Source organism: Engystomops pustulosus, chromosome 5, assembly GCF_040894005.1.
Source record: "Engystomops pustulosus chromosome 5, aEngPut4.maternal, whole genome shotgun sequence".
Taxonomy (NCBI): Eukaryota; Metazoa; Chordata; class Amphibia; order Anura; family Leptodactylidae; genus Engystomops; species Engystomops pustulosus.
The window spans coordinates 27,256,253-27,275,889 of NC_092415.1; the positions used below are offsets into that span (position 1 = coordinate 27,256,253).

Genomic DNA, 19,637 nt, shown 5'->3' on the forward strand with positions numbered 1-19,637 from the left:
TGCGGGCCCCGGCGGACTCCAGGCCCCGAGAAAAGGCTAGGCCCCGGTGGGGGATGTTGCAAATGTAAACCTCAACATGTCCCGCAAAAGAATTACACCTTACAAAGGTCTGTATGCCGAAGTATGAAAAAGTTATTCACGGCAGAATAGGGAATAATGAATACAAAATTTTTTGCACAAAAGATTTTAATTCTTTTAAATCTATTAAAACTTGATAAAACCTATATAAATGTGGTATCCCTGTGATTGTACCGACCCAAGGAATAAAGTAGAGGTGTCATTATGAGTGCACAGTGCAAGCCGCACAAACTGTGTCCACAAGAAAATGGCGCAAATGTGTTTTTTCTACAATTTTATTGCATTTGGATTTTTTTTTCCAGCTTCCCAGTGCACGGCAGGGAATGTGACATGCTTTCACTAGGAAGTACACATAAAACAAGCCCTCATACAGCTCTGAAAACAGAAAAATAAAAAAGCTATGGATTTTTAAAGACGGGGAGGCCGTAAAAACATAGCCCATAAGAAAATGGCGCAAATGCAATTTATTTTTTTTTTGCCGATTCCACCACTTGTGAATTTTCGCTAGCAGCACACAATATTATACAATGCCACAGAAGAACAATTCAACCTGCACGTAACAAATCTGTATATGGAAAAATAAAAAAAGAGATTTCGCACGGATGGAAGAGACTGAAAAAACGGAAAGACGAAAAAAAACTGGTCTTGAAGGGGTTAATGACTACAATTATTAGTAATTGACCCATTTCCCTGTTGCTGTAAAGGCAATTGGTTGTATCATGTTGTCAGTCCCTGCAGTCCTGTGTACAGTCCCAAAAGTTTCCTGGTATAGGAGACAATACGGGCAGCCCTCCTAGCTGATCGTCGCTCTCCGGATGCGTCGTGCTCGGTGTTTTTCAGAATGGACGCTCCGATCCTTGAATAGGTGTTCGATTGCGGGGATCTACTTCCTGCTTTCCTGTGCTGTGAATGGAGGAAGCCGAGCAGTGTTCAGACTGAGCGGCATCAGGAGGATCAGGACCTGCAGCTGGTAATTGGGGGGTCTCATGTACAACGCTTTGGGGGGAAGGATGTTAACCCCTTATCGCCCGGTGCTGTGTCTGGGTGACATTGCAGCACAAGTGTCAGCATCCTGTAACATCAGGGTCATGCAGATGTTATTGCTTTTGGATGATTTTACTTTGCACTTTCACTTTTTGCATAAAAAAAAAATCAATATTTCCTTCTGTATCCTTGAGTTTTCCTTCTCTAGAACTCAATTTCTAGTGTTATGGGGGTTATACAGGGGTAAGGCTCATGCAGGACATTGGAAAAGCTGGGTGACATTGCATAAAACGTTGCAATGCAGAGATATTCAGCGTTTTATGGATATGCAAATGAGTCTGCAAGTGCACAGGGGGAGGAGCCAATCGTTCTAAACAGAGGCCATAGCAATGAGTTCTTTGTCACAAGTTAGGACTTATCCAGAACTGTAATAAGGGGGCTACAGTGACCTAGTGGGGGCTTTAGCGACAGAGGAAGTTGTCATTTTCTTTTAAAGAGAACTTTCCACCTTTGCCAACCCAAACTCTGGCTGAACCCCATACTAGGGATTGTTCCACAGATTGTAGTGTATTTGGAAAGTTCCTTTAAGGGTCACAAAGAGTTGGGGAAAGTTATTAAAGGTCATGTTTAAAGGAGTTGTACAAAGTTATAATGTTATTTCCTGACCTCTGGGACTCTGATCACAAGAACGAGGCACCAGCAATCCAGAGAGCAGGGGTCCGGTTAGAGTGACTGGTGGTCCAGCATATCTAGTGCTAATCCATCCAATACTAGTGGAGCGTCCGAAATTGTGCTCAGGTATCTGTCATTTGCTGAGAGTTACGGCGATAACTTGACTACATCTGGACCTGTTCCCATGATCAGTGGGGGGCCCAGCAGTCACCCCCGAACAGGTCAGATCTTTATCTTGTAGATTTGTAACCCAATGTCAATGGGTACAAACCCCTTTAAAGAGGTTTTCACTAATATATGGAAAACCCCCAGGGGTCAGGGGTTAGAAAAAAAAGATACTTCCAGCATCACTTTGGAGCTTTACCTTTTATGCATGTGATATGTATGATTTCTCCTTGTTTTAGGTCTGCAAGGGCTGATTTACTACTGTATCCTCCATCCGGGGTCCTGCATGTTGTGAGCACAAGGACAGCTCATCGACATCACTTCTATAGTATTACAATGGAGGATGAAGGTGAGTACAGGCAGATGTATTAATGTTAGTGCCCCATGATTGGGTGATTCTCATATACCGTATTTTTCAGACTATAAGGCGCACAAAAAATCCTTTGATTTTCTCAGAAATCAAAGGTGCGCCTTATATATGAACCGTACTTATAGACAACAATTGCCTTAAAGGAAACCTACCACTTGTAGTGGCAGGTTTCCGATGGCAATACCGGGCACCAGCTCAGGGTGAGCTGGTGCCGGAGCTTATTTTATTTAGTGTTTTAAACCGCGGTATCGCGGTTTAAAACACTTTTTAAACTGTATAGCCGGCGCAGGCAGGTACGCGCTCGGCGCTTACCATGCGCGCGGCTCTCATTCACTTCCTATGTAGCCGCACGCATGGTAAGTGCCGAGCGCGTACCTGCCTGCGCCGGCTATAAAGTTTAAAAAGTGTTTTAAACCACGATACCGCAGGCCCTATGTTTAAAATGCACCACAAATAAGATGGTGAACTCTGTCGGACCTGAGCGCGGAAGCGTCACATTCATAATTTCAGGCGCATGATCTTAGCGAATCGCCGCACGCACCATTATAGACAGACAGTTCACTTTCAGTGAACTCCAGTGACCCTTTAAGTAAATGCTTCCCATTGTGCTTGAATTGTGTTCTGAAATGCAGTTTAACCGCATCTGGATGGAATAAAAACGTAGGTGCGTTTAGATCTAATCAGGAAAGAAAACACGGTCCAGCCTGGTTCCAAACTCCAATAACTTCTTTATTCAATGCATAAGTAGCAAATAGATCTAAACAGGAATTGGCTATGTGTTCTGCAGAATATCGCTGCATTAACATATTCCTTCAGAAATGCATCTTGAAAGGAACTTCACCCGGAACAGAGAGCGGCTTGGCCTGGTCACATGCGTTTCAAGCGCAAACGGTAAAAAGCACCACGTGTTTTGCATTGTTTACATGTAAAACACTCGGGGGAAATGTATCAGAAGTGGCAACTTATTGCTTGTGGCAACCAATCAAAGCTCAGCTTTCATTTTTCTGCAGTTTTTTATAAAATTAAAGCTGATTTCTGATTGATTTTCATGGGCAACTAGAACAGTGTGAGGCAAAATACATGCTTGTATGTGACGGCCATCTGCATTTGGGAGTAGCTCCGCCCTGATGCTCCTGTATTGCGTTTCAAAATGCTAATGAAAGCACAGGGTAAAGGCAGCCTTATGGTAGCGGTGACGCATATAAATAAAAATCCCATCCAGCGGTCACAGTAAATATCAGAATTGATTGATTCTGTGGAAAAACATATGCTGCCTATTTATGGCCTTTTTGTGGAATATGTGGCATTTCTGACTCTTGTGATGAACCATCGCACACGCTTGATTCTTTTCTTAAAATTGCTTAAAATTGCAATTTTTTTTTTTTATTTTTGGAACATGTAAAACCAGCCCTTTTCTTCTGTAGGAAGTGAGATGTCCTGTGGTTGTGCTGCTGCTTTCTAAAAAGGGAAGATTATGGCCCATGTTTATCTGCCTGTGTAGTGTGCAGGGGGCGCCTGATTCAGGAATTATGGTGCCCGTTTTTCATGCATCTGGCACCCCCTGCACTTTTTTTTTTTTTTGGTGCACTTTGTCCGTGCTGCAGAATTGTGGCGCACGGTCCAACTAAGCAGTAACTCGCCCCTTCAGGTGCACTTTGTTTCGTCTTGTCAGACAAACCGCAGCCGCGAGACAAAACTAACGCAGACACTTTATAAATACTTGTACAAGCAGTTTGCAAGTTCAGACAGAAAACTGGCGCAAATGCTTTAATAAATGTGGGCCTTTGTCCACTCAAAAGCTGCTCATTTTTAGATATATTCTGACAAAATCTTACAAAGAACTACATTAAAAGTAAAATCCAACCCAAGCTGTGTACAATTTGGATCTTCACGCAAAGAAATACTTGAAGATCTGCATCACACATTGCACTTATTTAGGCAGTATTCAGTTTGGATGAAATTTGCAGTAGGAGACATAGACTTGGGGTACTGATAAGCACCCATAAGTATTCATAGATTTACAGAAAGAATTCCAGAGGATCGGCTCCATGTAGATCTCTTATAACCAGCGTGAGAGGTGACGGGTGGTCACTGCCCTTGTGGGTTTTGTGAAGGTCTTGGGAGAGGCTTGTCAGTCACCCCGGTACTACTAGAATTACCTATACTATTATTCCCTAATACCGATCACTAGGCCCTTTGTTTCAATGATGAAAGTCGCATTTCTTTTGCTTAAAGGTTCACAAGGAGAAGAGCTGAGGCAGAGAAGAAAAGCTTCTTCATCAGAATCCCCGGACGCCGCACAAAGCGAGAAAAACAAAGACCCCAGAAAATTAGGAAAATCAGCAAGATGTAAGTTGACCCAATTTTGGTTGAACATCTAATGAATAGTCCCTTGAATTTCGGCCTAAGGTTAAGTACACGCTACTGTCTGCGTTTCCGTTTATTCATCTCTGTTACGGAAGAAAAAACGGATGATAAATAAACTGAACATAACTGAAGAAATGTGAAATAATGTTCGTTTTTTAACATTTATTTAGACAAATCATTTGGGGAGATTTAATCGGATGTGAAACTGTTCTAGTTGCCCATGGAAACCAATCAGAACTCAGCTTCAATTTTTATAAACAGCTGTGGGAGAATGAAAACTGAGCTCTGATTTTCATGGGCAACTCGAATAGTTCTGCTCTCAGACACATACATATATATATATATATATATATATATATATATATATATATATATACAGGTGGTCACCGGGTTACATACAGGATAGGTTCCACAGGTTTGTTCTTTAAGGTACCTACCACGAATCTACCTATAAAGGTTGTAGGTGGATCTATAACACGTGAGGATAGCTCTTTTAAGGGCTAATCCTCACATCTCCGCAATTTTTTAATAACTTTTATTCTACTAATATGTAAATTTTGTAAAGAGGCTACTGGGGCGTGGAGTAGCTGGAGCCGAGGCTACTCCACGCCCCAGTAGCCTCTTCGATCTTCCTATCCGAAATCTATCCGTCTGCGCATGCGCATAACAGCTGGCCCGAGTCTGCGCGGGCCTGCTGCTTAAGTTGAATTTGTATCTTAGTTGGAACTGTATACTTTATAATTTATAACATCCAGAGGTCTGTTTGTAACTAGGGGTCGTCTGTAAGTCGGTTGTTCTTAAGTAGGGGACAGCCTGTGTATGTATATGTGTGTGTATATATATATATATATATATATATATATATATATATATATATATATATATATATATATATATATATATATATATATGATAGTCGCAGCACTATCATATATATATATAATAGCACTCCAAAGGCTAGTGAAAAAAAGTACTAGTTTATTCCAACATGTGCCAAGCTACATTTGGCTCCTATGGCCTGGAGCCTTTCTCAAGCCTATATATAGGCTTGAGGAAGGCTCCAGGCCATAGGAGCCGAAATGTAGCTTGGCACATGTTGGAATAAACTAGTACTTTTTTTCACTAGCCTTTGGAGTGCTATTATATTAGAGAGGGTTATATAAATATTTAGATTAGATAGAACAGTGTTCGGGAACCAGTAGACACTCAAAATTGTATGGTCATCATCATCATGCCCCCTCCCCCCTCCCCATGTAATAGCGTACAGTCATATCAGTGTATGTCCCCTCCCCACCCCCATGTACTATGTCTTAAATTTAGTGATAAGGTAGGTGTATATGCGGTTACCTGGGGCCTGCACACAGACCACCTATTGTACCCGCTGTCAATATCCGGCTCTTTATGCTCCACCAGTTTCTAGAGAACAGATCTAGAGATTCTGTCATGGGGAGAGACCTCTTTGTAGTGGGATATTTATTGCTTTTCGAAGCTGAATTGGTGGATACCATTCGACCCATTGAGCAGCGCCCCAGAAAATTAAGGGTTAGGTTTAATGCAATAGTGCACTGTTATCAGTAAATCATAACATAGGTGATTGAGGGAACCTGTCACCAGATTTTACCCCATTCAACTACCAGACTCCTCAAGTATGAAATGTCCTTTCTAGAATTCCATCTTTTATGTGAAAATCTCCCCCCGTTACCTATATTTAAAAAATCTCCTACAAAATCATGTGAAAATGGGCAGAGAAGAGTCATATTTTACCTGAAATGAGTGAAGTTTAGAGACTACAACAGGAGAGTCACTATCCAGACTCATGTCTTTGGTTCTTTCAGATCATATCGGACATATCTGTGATATACAGAACTGGAGAGTTAGGCAGGAATTTAGATTTTCATGTGATTTTGCATTTCCAACCAAAACTTTAGCTGTCTGTATCTTCGGTTCTGTGGATCACAGAAAATGAAATCTTTTATATGACAACAAAAGCATGTTTCTAGGTACTGTAGAACAGAAGATAGAGGCGCTTTAACTGACTTTCCCCCTGCAGCCTCTAAACTTGACTCATCTCAGGCATAATATGACTCTTCTTATGAAAATCTTCTTATCAAAATGTGACTCTTCTCTGCTTATTTTCACATGACTTTGGTAGAGATTTTTTTACAGGTAATGGAGATGAGATTTCACTGGAAATTAAAGAAAGGACATTTCATACCCTCCCGGAGAGGGCTGGTAGTTTAATGTGGTAGACATGGTGAGAGGTTCACTTTAAATTCTCACATCCCTATTTACCATCCTCTTTCTGTAAATAGTCAGGTATGTGACTGGCACCTGAAATCAATGCAGATAGTGGAAACTTAGGTCCTATTCCCTTCAGCGGCAATGACTGGATTAGCAGTGTAAGGGCTCATGGGACCTGCTTCGGCCAATCGGTGGTCATCTTTGACCACGGGACGGCACTTTACTCCCTTCAAACTTGTGTGACATCTGATCATGTACATCGTATATACGGAAAGCGTGCGTCTGATGTTGCCATCTTTTTCCTAGGTGTTGCAGTACAACGGTTTGCGAAGCTCTTTGTCGGTTGCCTTGTAACGGTTACGAGCGGCATGATGTATGCGGTCTACCTGTCCACCTATCACGAGCGCAAGTTCTGGTTTTCAAGCCGCAGGGTAAGAGTCCTCCTTCAAACCTCCGGATCTGGTCACACTGACATCATGGGTCTGCTCTGCCATGATCTTGTTTGCCCTGATGGGCAGAATAGTATTTTCTGTGATTTTATTTTAACCACCGAATTCCTGATGATAAACTAACAGACCCATAAAAAGCCAGAGGTATCTGATACACAGTTCATCTGTTACACTTCTCATGAATCCTGTACTGCTAAGACCACATGCAATCAGATTTACTCTGCAAAGAAGTAACCCTACAACAGCACTCCCGCAGGACAGTATAGGTATTACACAGCTGTCATTGAAATCAATGAGCTTTCCACATAATGAATATACTGTTACAACAAGTAGCTATTCCACAATTATGCTAATGAGTCAGATGTGCTTGGAGGATGGGGCATTACCAGAGCCCCTCAGTGCTGTAGTTCACAGGCCCCCCCTGCTTCCTCAGCATTTCGACCCTCCCTCTGCTTGCTGTAATCTCACACAGTGGGAGGGGAAAGTGCTCCTGCACAGTGTAACAGCCTGTGAAGTTACAGCACAGAGTGTGGTCTGGTACCGCCCCCCCAAGAGCACTCCTGGATCATTATCATAATTAATATGTTGATTTTAGAAGGAAGGAGGCCATGGATAACAAATATAAGAAGATTACCACAGTCACGGTGCCTGTCAGTGTCCCTGGTTTATCATGATGGATTTTGATTTCCTATGAAAATGTTGTCTGGAGGTTAAACAGCTCCTCTCCTGGCCATAGTCTGTGCTGGTATTGCAGCTGTATAGAGATGAATGGAGCTTAGTTGAATTACCACGTAGTGCCCATGGTCAGGAGAGGCGCTGTTTTTGGAAGGAAGCAGCCATGTTTTTCAACCTCCGGTAAACCCCTTTACCTCCTCCATAATGCAGGACACCCGGTGTGGCTTCTAGCAGTAGTTCTCCAATCCCTCTTGGGCTACCTGCACGTGACCGTGAATTATGGATAATGCATAGGCCAGATTTCACAGACCAAATATTGTACTGCTGACTGATATCCATGCATCATCGAGAAAAATGATGCATGGAGTCCCTTTAAGATAACCTATATCATTGTGTTTCAAATGTTTCTTGTTATCGTCTCTTGTAGGATCTGGAGCGGGAAATCACATTTTCGGGGGACGGTGCGGTTTACTATTCCTTCTATAAGGACTTGCTGCGGGCACCGTCATTTGAAAGAGGTACAGGAAATGTCAGAGGCAACAAAGAAATCTAAGGGCAGTTGTACACAGCGGACACAATCCACATCATGAAAGCAGAATAGGGATTTTTCTGTTAATGTGATTTTAACACCTCACAATTAGGTGGATACTTCCTATTATAATCGTTGGGACCCAGACAGTTCTCATACTGATGGTCTATTCTCTGCATGTGATTAGGGGGGCATACATGGTAACCTACATGGCGGTACCCTTCCCACTGTACAGGTTCCTGTGCCCAGAGGCTGCCAGGAAAGCGGTCTAGATGTCTGCACCTATGGTGGGAATCCTTACATTGAAGCTTCCTACGTACAGCAACTTCTAAAGACAATGGGGGGGATTTATCATACGCTGGTGTACGATAAAGCCTCACCCACGCCTCCCTGGCGGATACATCACAAGACTTCAGACCTCACCATGTATCATAGACCTCCCACATGGCGTGAAGGTGGAGTAGTCGCCAGAATATTCCCAATTTCTTGCTGTGGGCAAAAATCACTGATAAATCTCATACGGTATTAGGGAATTTCACTTAAAGCGGTTGTCCTAAGTTTAGAAGTTATAAGATAACAGGGTGATCAGTTAATGTCTGACTGCTGGACCTTTGAGATCTGAAAAAGGGGTATCCCATTACCGCAAATTAATGGAGATGCAGGTCCTGCCGCTCCATTCACTGACTGTAAGTGCTGTGCTCAGCTCTGGCACTCCCATAGTATTGAATTGTCAGGTAGGACACATGCTGGACCAGCCACTCCATCCCCTGTTATCCGAATTGCTGGATGTCCCTTCACATGATCACATGAATTCCCTGCAATCTGACCCATTGCCTGTTATCCCCTATCCTGTAGATAAGGAATAACTTCTAAACTTGGGAAATAGTTTTAAAGGGGTTGTCCAACAAAAGACCGTTTCACCTATTTACTAAAGAGCTGATAAATATTGGATCACTGGGGGGGAACCTATGACACTTTATTCAGAGTCAGTATTAAAGGACATCTACCACCAGGATGAAGGATTGTAAACCAAGCACACTTACATACTGGTGTGTGCCCCCTCTGGCAGGATCTGCTCTTCTTTTAGCTTCTTATGCCCTGGTTTATACAAACAAATGCTTTAAAAATTATGCAAATGAACCAGAGGGGCTCCAGGTTCAGATAAGAGCTCCTCATTTGCATATTTTTAAAAGACTTTTTTTTATAAAAACAAGGGCATTAGAAGCTAATAGAGGAGCAGATCCTGCCAGAGGGGGCACACACCAGTATGTCAGTGTGCTTGGTTTACAATCCTTCATCCTGGTGGTAGATGTCCTTTAAGGACTGAGATGTGTAGAGTCTTTCATTTTCATATACAATGATGGCTCCTAGGGAAATATTGCCTATTATTTTGTGTATTAAGTTCTGTGTCATCTCCTACATTACAGGTGTATTTGAGCTGGCGTACAACAACAGGTCGGTGCCTATGAAAACCATCAATGCCGTACAGCAGATGACTCTGTACCCAGAACTTATCGCCAGTGCCCTGTACCAGATGTCTGGGAGTCAGGTAAACCCCATCTATAATGCCCTGGTAATGGCCACACTGATTTTTTAAAATAAAAATCCTTTGTGTCAGGTAAAATGGATTTACTTTCTGACAAAATAATTGAAGGTTTTTCTGATTTAAATAACTTTCTATGCTGGACTGTAATGATGATATATGTAAGTGCGAGGGATTCTACACTTCAATGGGGGCTCTAGGACCCCGCTGGCATCTGTAATCTCCTACTGTTCTATATGGTATCCTGTGGACTGATGTTTCATCTGGGATCTTGCTGTGAAGTTGCTGTCCCAGCAGATCCCATAAATGTGGCAGAGACATTACTGGGAATCCCTTGCTGTATGTGGTCGATCCTGCTGAATAATTCCCATCACAGGTCCTGATTTATTTCACCCTTTATGCCACTTCCAGGTCAAGTGGGCACTGTGGGGTGTGAAGGCGGGCGACGCTGGCGGTGATGTGGGCTTGCGCCTATGTACTCACTATACCCCACACTTGTTTACGCATAAACGGGTGCAAGATAAGGCGCAACTCTACTCCCATAGCGCAATAAGACGTACCTGTACGTTTTATTGCGCATGGGGGAGTATGAAGAGGGCTCACGGGCTTACACCCACAATCGGTGCTTGCATCGATCGCGGGCGTTAACCCCTTGATCACCGGCGACAAAGCTCCGATCGTCGCACCCTATGACGCCATCGGGGGATCGGCGATCCGTTGCCATGACAGCCTCGGGTTACACAAAGATCTGAGGCTATCATGTTTTAGGCTATCTATTACAATGTGCGATTTGCACATTGTAATAGATGGTGTACGAAATCCCTATATACTGCCATACTGTAGTATGGTAGGATCAAACAGACAACCTAGGGCAGTGGTGGCGAACCTATGGCACGGGTGCCAGAGGTGGCACTCAGAGCCCACTATATGGGCACCCAGGCCATCACCCCAGGGCAGGGTTTGCCAGACAGGACTCAACTTCTCTTGCAGTACCAGGCAGCCCAGGACACTAAAAGGAAACTACAATGATAATCCCAAACTACTTCTCCTTCTTTCTATCGTACTGGTGTCCTCGGGTGCCTTTACAATTTAAACCTGTGACACAGCAGGAAGTGGTAGGTTACTGCATAAATTGTCGCATTGGCACTTTGCGAAAAAAATTTGGGTTTTGGTTGTAGTTTGGGCACTCGGTGTAAAAAAGGTTTGCCATCACTGACCTAGGGTTAAAGTACCCTAGGGAGTCTGAAAAATAGTAAAAAATAAAAAATTATATTAAAAAAACCTAAAAATTCAAATCACCCCCCTTTCCCTAGAAGTCATATAAATATAAATAAACAGTAAAAATCATATACACATTAGGTATCGCCACGTCTGAAAATGCTCGATCTATCAAAATATGATAACGGTTTTTCACTGCGTTTAACCCTGTAAAGGAGCATAGCGCCCAAAGTCGCAAATGCCATTTTTTTTGCCATTTTGAACAATATAAAAAAATTTAATAAAAAGTCATCAAAAGGTCATACAGTCCTAAAAATAAAAGCATTGAAAACGTCATAAAAATTCGCAAAAAATTACACCACCCACAGCTCCGTACACCAAAGTATGAAAAAGTTATTAGCGCCAGAAGATGTCAAAATGAAAAAAAAAAATGTTTATGTACAGGAGGTTTTAATTTTTGTAAATGTATGAAAACATTATAAAACCTATACAAATTTGGTATCCCCGTGATTGTATTGACCCAATGAATGAAGTAGACCTGTCATTTAGGGCGCACAGTGAAAGACCTAAAATCCAAGCTCACAAGAAATGGCGCAAATGTGTTTTTTTTCATCATTTTCTCTGCATTCAGAATTTTTTTCCCGCTTCCCAGTATACAGCATAGAATATTAAATTGTTACGCAGAAAACACACAGCTCTCTACATGTAAAAAATAAAAAAAGTTATAGCTTTTTGAAGGTGGGGAGTGAAAAATAAAGACGCAAAAACGAAAAAGGGCCTGGTCCTTAAGGGGTTAATATATGCGGTGGGGGTAGCGTATGATAAATAAATCAAAGGTACACTGCTCAAAAGTAGCCCCTGAGACCCTCTGTATAGGGCACTGGGAGAGGCACCGCCTCATTGCCCGATCCCACCAGAACACATTTCCATCTATCTGAATGTAAATGTAGTATTTCCGGAGTTTAATAAGTTACTAAATAACATCCTAAGGGATGTCCCTGTTAGTGTTATCCAGTTTCTACAATAGTTTCTGAGCTTTATCTACATTTCGTGGTGTCCCCCTAGGCACCTGCTTACCATACCTGTTCTCCTTCCATTTGTAGGGTGCGGTGGACCCTGTATACTTCTACATTGGGATCATATTTGGGCTGCAGGGGATATACATCAGTGCCTTGTTTGTGACCAGCTGGATAATGAGCGGGACCTGGCTGGCGGGGATGCTGACTGCTGCCTGGTTTATTATTAACAGGTAATGATTATAACTATAAACCTCTGCATTTAACCACTTCCTATCATGTTGTTTTATCTACTCATAGATGTCCCATTGTGCACTGGGACATGAAAGTCAGTGCAGTGATCCCAGGATTTTACGGCAGGAGCTACCTGATATATGTACCGCTCCAGTAGTGGGTAGTGGGTGAGGTTGTGGTCATCGATTTCCTTCTATCGACCCCTTAGATGCCACGGTAACCAGCGACTGTGGCATCTAATGGATTGATACAATTTTACAATAATGATGTAACAATACAGAAGCATTACACTTGTCATTTACTTTGCTTATACTCTAATAGACTTTCTCCAATACAAATTATGACTTGTTTTTATGTAACGTGTGAACACCCTCTAAGGGCGACTTCTGTTTTGTTCACAGGACAGACACCACACGGATGGAAGACTCTATACCTCTAAGGGAGAACTGGGCTCTTCCATACTTTGCGTGTCAGGTCGCTGCACTCACAGGGTTCTTAAGGAATAACAATAGTTTGTCTGCAGAGGTAAGTGTCCCGGATTTGTAGACATTTGGGTTTTCATCAGTTTTTAATGATATCTGATCAAATTGATGATAAAAGGAGACGTCACCTCTCTAAGATCATTGGATATTTAGGTGGATTTGCACTTCTAGTGTCCAGAGGGTGACTAATTGATGTATGTTATGTCCTATTTTGCAGAGGGTCTGCTACCTGCTCATGTGTGCGTCCACCTACACCTTCATAATGATGTGGGAGTACAGCCATTACCTGCTCTTCATACAGGCCTTATCCTTGTGTCTTCTCGATGGTCTCTCTCTGGTCAAGAAGGAGAAGGTGAAGTATTCACTGTCACAAAGGGATAAAACATTGGAGATACAGGGGGCGCTATGATCCCTGTTTCTCTTGTGTGGCTAATACTGATATGTGCCCCATTGGAGCGATACTCTGCAGAGGCCGTATTGTTGCTCGTGTGTCCAACATAACAGATTTCATAGGATAGTGGACGCCTACAGGTATGTCCTCTAAGAAACACTGGTAGCCTACATAAGATTTCACTATAGATATTCTGTGACTGACCCCATATTACATGTAACTGTGGCATAAGAGGTATCTTATATATCACTCATAGGGGGTATATATAGTACAGTATTTTTCGGACTATAAGGCGCACCGGAGTATAAGGCGCACCATCAATAAACGCCTGCTAAAATGTCTAGGTTCATATATAAGGTGCATCGGATTATAAGGCGCACCTGATTATAAGGATGAATGACCAGCAGGTGGCAGACCTGTGCACAGTTCAAGGCAGCTGTTGTCTGTAAGTACGGTTCATATATAAGGCGCACTGGATTTTTTGTCAAAGGATTTTTTGTGCGCCTGATAGTCCGAAAAATATGGTAGCTTTATGCCTGTGGTTTTACACTGTGGCTTTGAGGGATCATGCGATTACTTCTAGTTTGTCAGGGCAGAACCAATAGTATGTGGAGCGTCTAGCACTGAGGTGAAATATGATGTTAAAGGGACAATGTCACCAGTTTTTATCCCTGTAAACTACAAGCCCTGCAGGTAGAGTCTGAAATGTCCTTTCTAACATTTTCTGTTATGTAAAATATTGCCCATTTACCTATTAAAAATCCCACCAAGTGCTTATGCAAATGCGAAGAGGAGAGTCATATTTTGCTTGAGCAGGGTCACTTTTTTGGTGGAGAGGATTCACTTCTAGAGGCTGCAGAAGAATTGTCCATTCAGACGCATCTATCCTCAGGTCTGTAGTAGCTAGAAAGTGTCCTACTAAAGATAAGATCATCACAATTCACATCTTGTGGTTCTGTGATATACAGAACCAGATGTATGGGAGGTTAAAGGGCATCTACCACCAGGATCAAGGACTATATGCAAATGAGCCTGAGGGGCTCCGGGTTCCATGGGTGCTACATACAGTTCTTCATTCCGGTGTTAGATGTCCTTGGAATACATAGTTGGAAATGTGAGCTGTAGATTGAGATCCCGTTCCCTGCCTGTATCTCCAGTTCTGTAAATCACAGAAACGTAAGGCTGCAGTCACTCGTATCGTTTTGAACCCGATTTTGGTCTGATTTTAAGCAGTCTGTTAAAAAACGCATCCGTTTTTGACCATTTTTAACTAAGATAATTGGTAAAACCTGTCAAAAATGGATGCGTTTTTTTACGGACTGCTTAACCCCTTCACGCTCTGTGGCGGATATATCCGCCAAGGAGCTATGAAGGGTGTATGAAGAGGGCTCACGGGCTGAGCCCTCTTCATACAGAGATGGGCTTTGCTGCATATCACAGCAAAGACCCATCGCTAACACACGCGGTCGGTGCTTGCACTGATCGTGGGTGTTAACCTGTTGTTTGCCGCCATCTTACCCTCGATCGTCGCTCCCCCGAACGTCATCGGGGGGCGGCGATCGGCTGCCATGGCACATGAATCATGTGCAAAAATGCCATATATTGCAATACAGAAGTATTGCAGTATATGGTAGGATCGATCGGACCATCTAGGGTTAATGTACCCTAGAGGGTCTAAGAAATAGTGAAAAAAAAAAAAGTTTAAAAATGTAAAAAATGTATAAAATTTCAAATCACCCCCCTTTCCCTAGAACTGATATAAAATATAATAAACAGTAAAAATCACAGACACATCAGGTATCGCTGCGTCCCAAATGCCCGATCTATCAAAATATAAGTGACCTCCGAGACGGGAAATGGCGCCCAAATGTCCGAAACGCGACTTTTACACCTTTTTACATGACATAAAAAATGTAATAAAAAAATTATCAAAATGTCGCACAGTCCTCAAAATGTCAGCAATGAAAACGTTGGCTCATTTCGCAAAAAATGACCCCTCCCCCTGCTCCGTACACCAAAGTATGAAAAAGTTATTAGCGTCAGAAGATGGCAAAAAAAAAATTTCTCTTTTGTACACATTCGTTTCATTTTTGAAAATGTATTAAAACACAATAAAACCTGTATAAATCTGGTATCACCGCGATCGCACCGAACCAAAGAATAAAGTAGAGGTGTTATTTGGAGCTATGCACAAAATAAGCCCTCACACAGCTCTGTACACGGAAAAATTAAAAAGTTATGGATTTTTGAAGATGGAGAGCGAGAAATGAGCGAAAATACCCTGCGTCCTTAAGGGGTTAAAAACAGGCCAAAAACGGGTTCAAAAAGTGTGACCGCAGCCTAAGCCTGCTAAAAGCATGACTCTCTCCTCCTGCTCCTTTCATATGACTTTGGAGGGTATTTTTTTTTATAGGTAAACTGTGACATTTCACATAAAATAGTAAATAATAATAAATGATAATAATGTAGATGTTATTGTTATTATTTTGTCTTGTATTGTTTTTGTTCAATAAACTTAATTGAACCATAAAATAGAGAATTCTGGAAAGGACATTTCATGCCCTTTAAGTGAAATCTACCACCAAGGTAGACCAGTCACATTTGGATGTTTTTGTATTCCCCTGTGGCCTGGTTTATCTTAAAAAAAAAAAGGGGGGGGGGGTAAAATATGTAAATGAGCCTGAGATGCTCAGTGTGACATCATCCAAGCCCCTCCCTCTTTTACTTATGCACTTCTTATCTCCGGCCTCCCTAGCCAGAGAGTCGGTGATATCAGCCGGCTCCCGGCAATGCGTGTGCATGCGCGGTAGTATCCTCATTGTCCCCACCTTGCAAAAAAGTAAATGCACTTTGTAAATTTATCATCTAGTATCTGAGGTAAAACTGTTCTAGTTGCCCATGGAAACCAATCAGAGCTCAGCTTTCATTTTATAAACAGCTGTGGTAAAATGAAAGCTGAGCTCTGATTGGTTGCCTTGAGCAACTAGAATAATTCTCCTCTAAGAGACTTATGATAAAGAAACCCTAGAAACCATGGCGTGGATTTTTTTTTTCCTATAACACTTTTTCTCTCTTGCAGGTGCACGAAGTACGTAAAATGTACTTGTTCTCTGTATTTTTGGGATATTTACTCCAGTTTGAAAATTCTGCGCTGCTGACATCCCCTCTATTGAGCCTCGTCATAGGTTCTATGATTGCCAAAAGCCTCCAGGTAATTTTTTTTTGTGGAATTCTTTCATTGGGGTCATATTTTAAAATGTTTTTTTAAATCCTATTGTGTTCTGATATAAAAAAAAAAACAAGGGTTAGTGATCCGTGGCAAAAAATTCCTCCTCCTGTTAAAATCAGTGGGAGGCTGCAAGACTTTTGTCCACTTGCAGTGACCTGTATCTGGAGTGAAATCCAGACAGCCGCTGCTCGCTGTATGTCAGTTCCTACTTATACAATATTCCAGGTATAGGAAAGTTATTCCAATATACTTAATTAATTCCCTGCAGTTTTCTAGATCTCTGCTTGCTGTCATTCTATAGCAGTGGTGGCGAACCTATGGCACGGGTGCCAGAGGTGGCACTCAGAGCTCTTTCTGTGGGCACCCAGGCCTTCACCTCAACACAGAGTTTCCCAGACGGGACTGAATTCTTCCTCGTGCAGTCCAATACAGCCCAGGACTTGCCATTTTAAAGTGACATCCTTGGCTGCCACGGTTACAGCAGAAACGAGAAGGTGTGGATAGAGACAGATTATTGTTGGTGCTCCTGCTCTAGGAACCCAGATTCTTCCTCTTCAGGGGACCCTGGAGGGAAGTTACAATCCAAATTTCTCCATCATTGTCTATTGTATTGGTGTACTCATGACACCAATACGATTGAAACTAGGGATCAATAAGTTACTGCTTAAATTGTCATGTTGGCACTTTGCGACATGTAAGTGGGTTTTGTTTGTAGTTGTGGCACTCTGTCTCCAAAAGGTTGGCCATCACTGTTCTATAGGAAGCTTTGTTTACTTCCTGTGGATAAAAACCAGTCCCTGGTCATGTGATGTCACACAGGTGCACGGCTCGTTATATCCCTGGTCATGTGATGTCACACAGGTGCACGGCTCGTTATATCCCTGGTCATGTGATGTCACACAGGTGCATGTCTTGTTATATCCCTGGTCATGTGATGTCACTTAGGTGCACGGCTCATTATACCCTTGGTTATGTGATATCACACAGGTGTACGGCTCGTTATATCCCTGGTCATGTGATATCACACAGGTACACGGCTTGTTATATCCCTGGTCATGTGATATCACACAGGTGCACGGCTTGTTATATCCCTGGTCATGTGATATCACACAGGTGCACGGCTTGTTATATCCCTGGTCATGTGATATCACACAGGTGCACGGCTTATTATATCCCTGGTCATGTGATATCACACAGGTGCACAGCTTGTTATATCCCTGGTCATGTGATATCACACAGGTGCACGGCTTATTATATCCCTGGTCATGTGATGTCACACAGGTGCACGGCTCGTTATATCCCTGGTCATGTGATGTCACACAGGTGCACGGCTCGTTATATCCCTGGTCATGTGATGTCACACAGGTGCATGTCTTGTTATATCCCTGGTCATGTGATGTCACTTAGGTGCACGGCTCATTATACCCTTGGTTATGTGATATCACACAGGTGTACGGCTCGTTATATCCCTGGTCATGTGATATCACACAGGTACACGGCTTGTTATATCCCTGGTCATGTGATATCACACAGGTGCACGGCTTGTTATATCCCTGGTCATGTGATATCACACAGGTGCACGGCTTATTATATCCCTGGTCATGTGATATCACACAGGTGCACGGCTTGTTATATCCCTGGTCATGTGATATCACACAGGTGCACGGCTTATTATATCCCTGGTCATGTGATATCACACAGGTGCACGGCTTATTAAATCACACAACTCTGATTACTCTCTATGATATAACGAGCTGTGCACCTGTGTGACATCACATGACCAGGGTTTGTTTCATTCCACAAACAATATCAATTATTTGTTGGAAGTGGACAGCCCTTTTAATGCAATAAACTTCTTTGTATGAATATTCAGTGATTGTTCTCCTATTCCTCACCCATCAGATCAGTGTGAAGAAAGGGACCTTTAGAGCCAAAGTGATGAAGATAATGTACTTCTATTTAGCTTTTACAATTGCAGTATCCTTGCATTATTTAATAAGGGTAAGTACTAGAGGGGATTTCTGAAATTGGGAAAAGGGGTCTTCTTTCTAGTTGCCCGGATTCTGGCATTATTATTGCTTACCGGTAATCTATCATCATAATCCATCATGATAAACCAGGGACATTACCCATAGATCCAGGCACCGTGACTGTGGTAATCTGCTTATATTTCTTATCCATGGCCTTAAAAATCAACTGTTAAACTTGTGCTAATGAGCCAAAGGGGCTCTGGGGGGCGTTACCAGAGCTCCTCTGTGCTGTAGCTTCACACCCTGTTACACTATGCCGGAACATTCCCACCTCCCACTGAGGCAGAGAGATGGAGTACGTTTTGAGGGAGCAGCTGGGAGGGGTAGACCGTGTAGCAGTCTGTGAAGCTACTTACGGACAAATATAAGTAGATTACTACAGTCACAGTGCTTGGATCATGCTTGATTCTGATGGTAATGCTGCAGTTTTTATTATACTTTGGTCAAAGTTGCGAGGTATTGTCTCTGGGGATTTGTGTAACCTTTGTGTGTGCTAGTAGCAGCAGAACTGTGAAATATGCATTTATCTTCCAAGATTGTAGCTGGCCTCTTGTAAGTGATCTCTTCAATGAACATACTCTGCTCTGAGTAATAGCCATACAAGGCTCCTGGTTAGATATTACTGTCGATGGTAGAGCTGGGGTGCAGTTTGAGTGCAGAGATCACAGAACACAGCAGTGTGAGGATACTCAGCTACAATTCTGGAATATTAATTTCTTTTTGTCCTGCTACTACTAACAACACACACAAAGGTATGGTAACACAGATCTCAGGCTGTCTGAAGCTTTGTATGGTCAAACCTGCGGGTAGATCCCCTTTAATTCTCAGATTTTCATTGGACTCTATACGTTACATTGATTGGTTTTAAATTTGGCTTATAGAAAATTATTGTGAAATAAATATTACAAATATGTTCTTAGCAGAACTTCAAGGACACAAAACACTTGGCAGGGTTAATTTATTT

At 42.4% G+C, this 19,637-nt stretch overlaps 1 protein-coding gene across 1 annotated transcript in view; it reads left to right on the forward strand.

Moving 5' to 3' along the window:
- The first annotated feature begins 878 nt into the window (after positions 1-878).
- DPY19L4 (dpy-19 like 4) overlaps positions 879-19,637 on the forward strand; it is a 28,005-nt gene continuing 9,246 nt past the window's right edge. Inside the window, exons 1-11 of the mRNA XM_072151441.1 lie at positions 879-1,048; positions 2,139-2,248; positions 4,505-4,618; positions 7,184-7,308; positions 8,429-8,519; positions 9,958-10,079; positions 12,395-12,540; positions 12,943-13,066; positions 13,241-13,375; positions 16,494-16,625; positions 18,546-18,644. Coding sequence (XP_072007542.1) covers positions 894-1,048; positions 2,139-2,248; positions 4,505-4,618; positions 7,184-7,308; positions 8,429-8,519; positions 9,958-10,079; positions 12,395-12,540; positions 12,943-13,066; positions 13,241-13,375; positions 16,494-16,625; positions 18,546-18,644 — 1,353 coding nt within the window. The 5' untranslated portion in view covers positions 879-893. The remainder of the gene's footprint in view (positions 1,049-2,138; positions 2,249-4,504; positions 4,619-7,183; positions 7,309-8,428; positions 8,520-9,957; positions 10,080-12,394; positions 12,541-12,942; positions 13,067-13,240; positions 13,376-16,493; positions 16,626-18,545; positions 18,645-19,637) is intronic.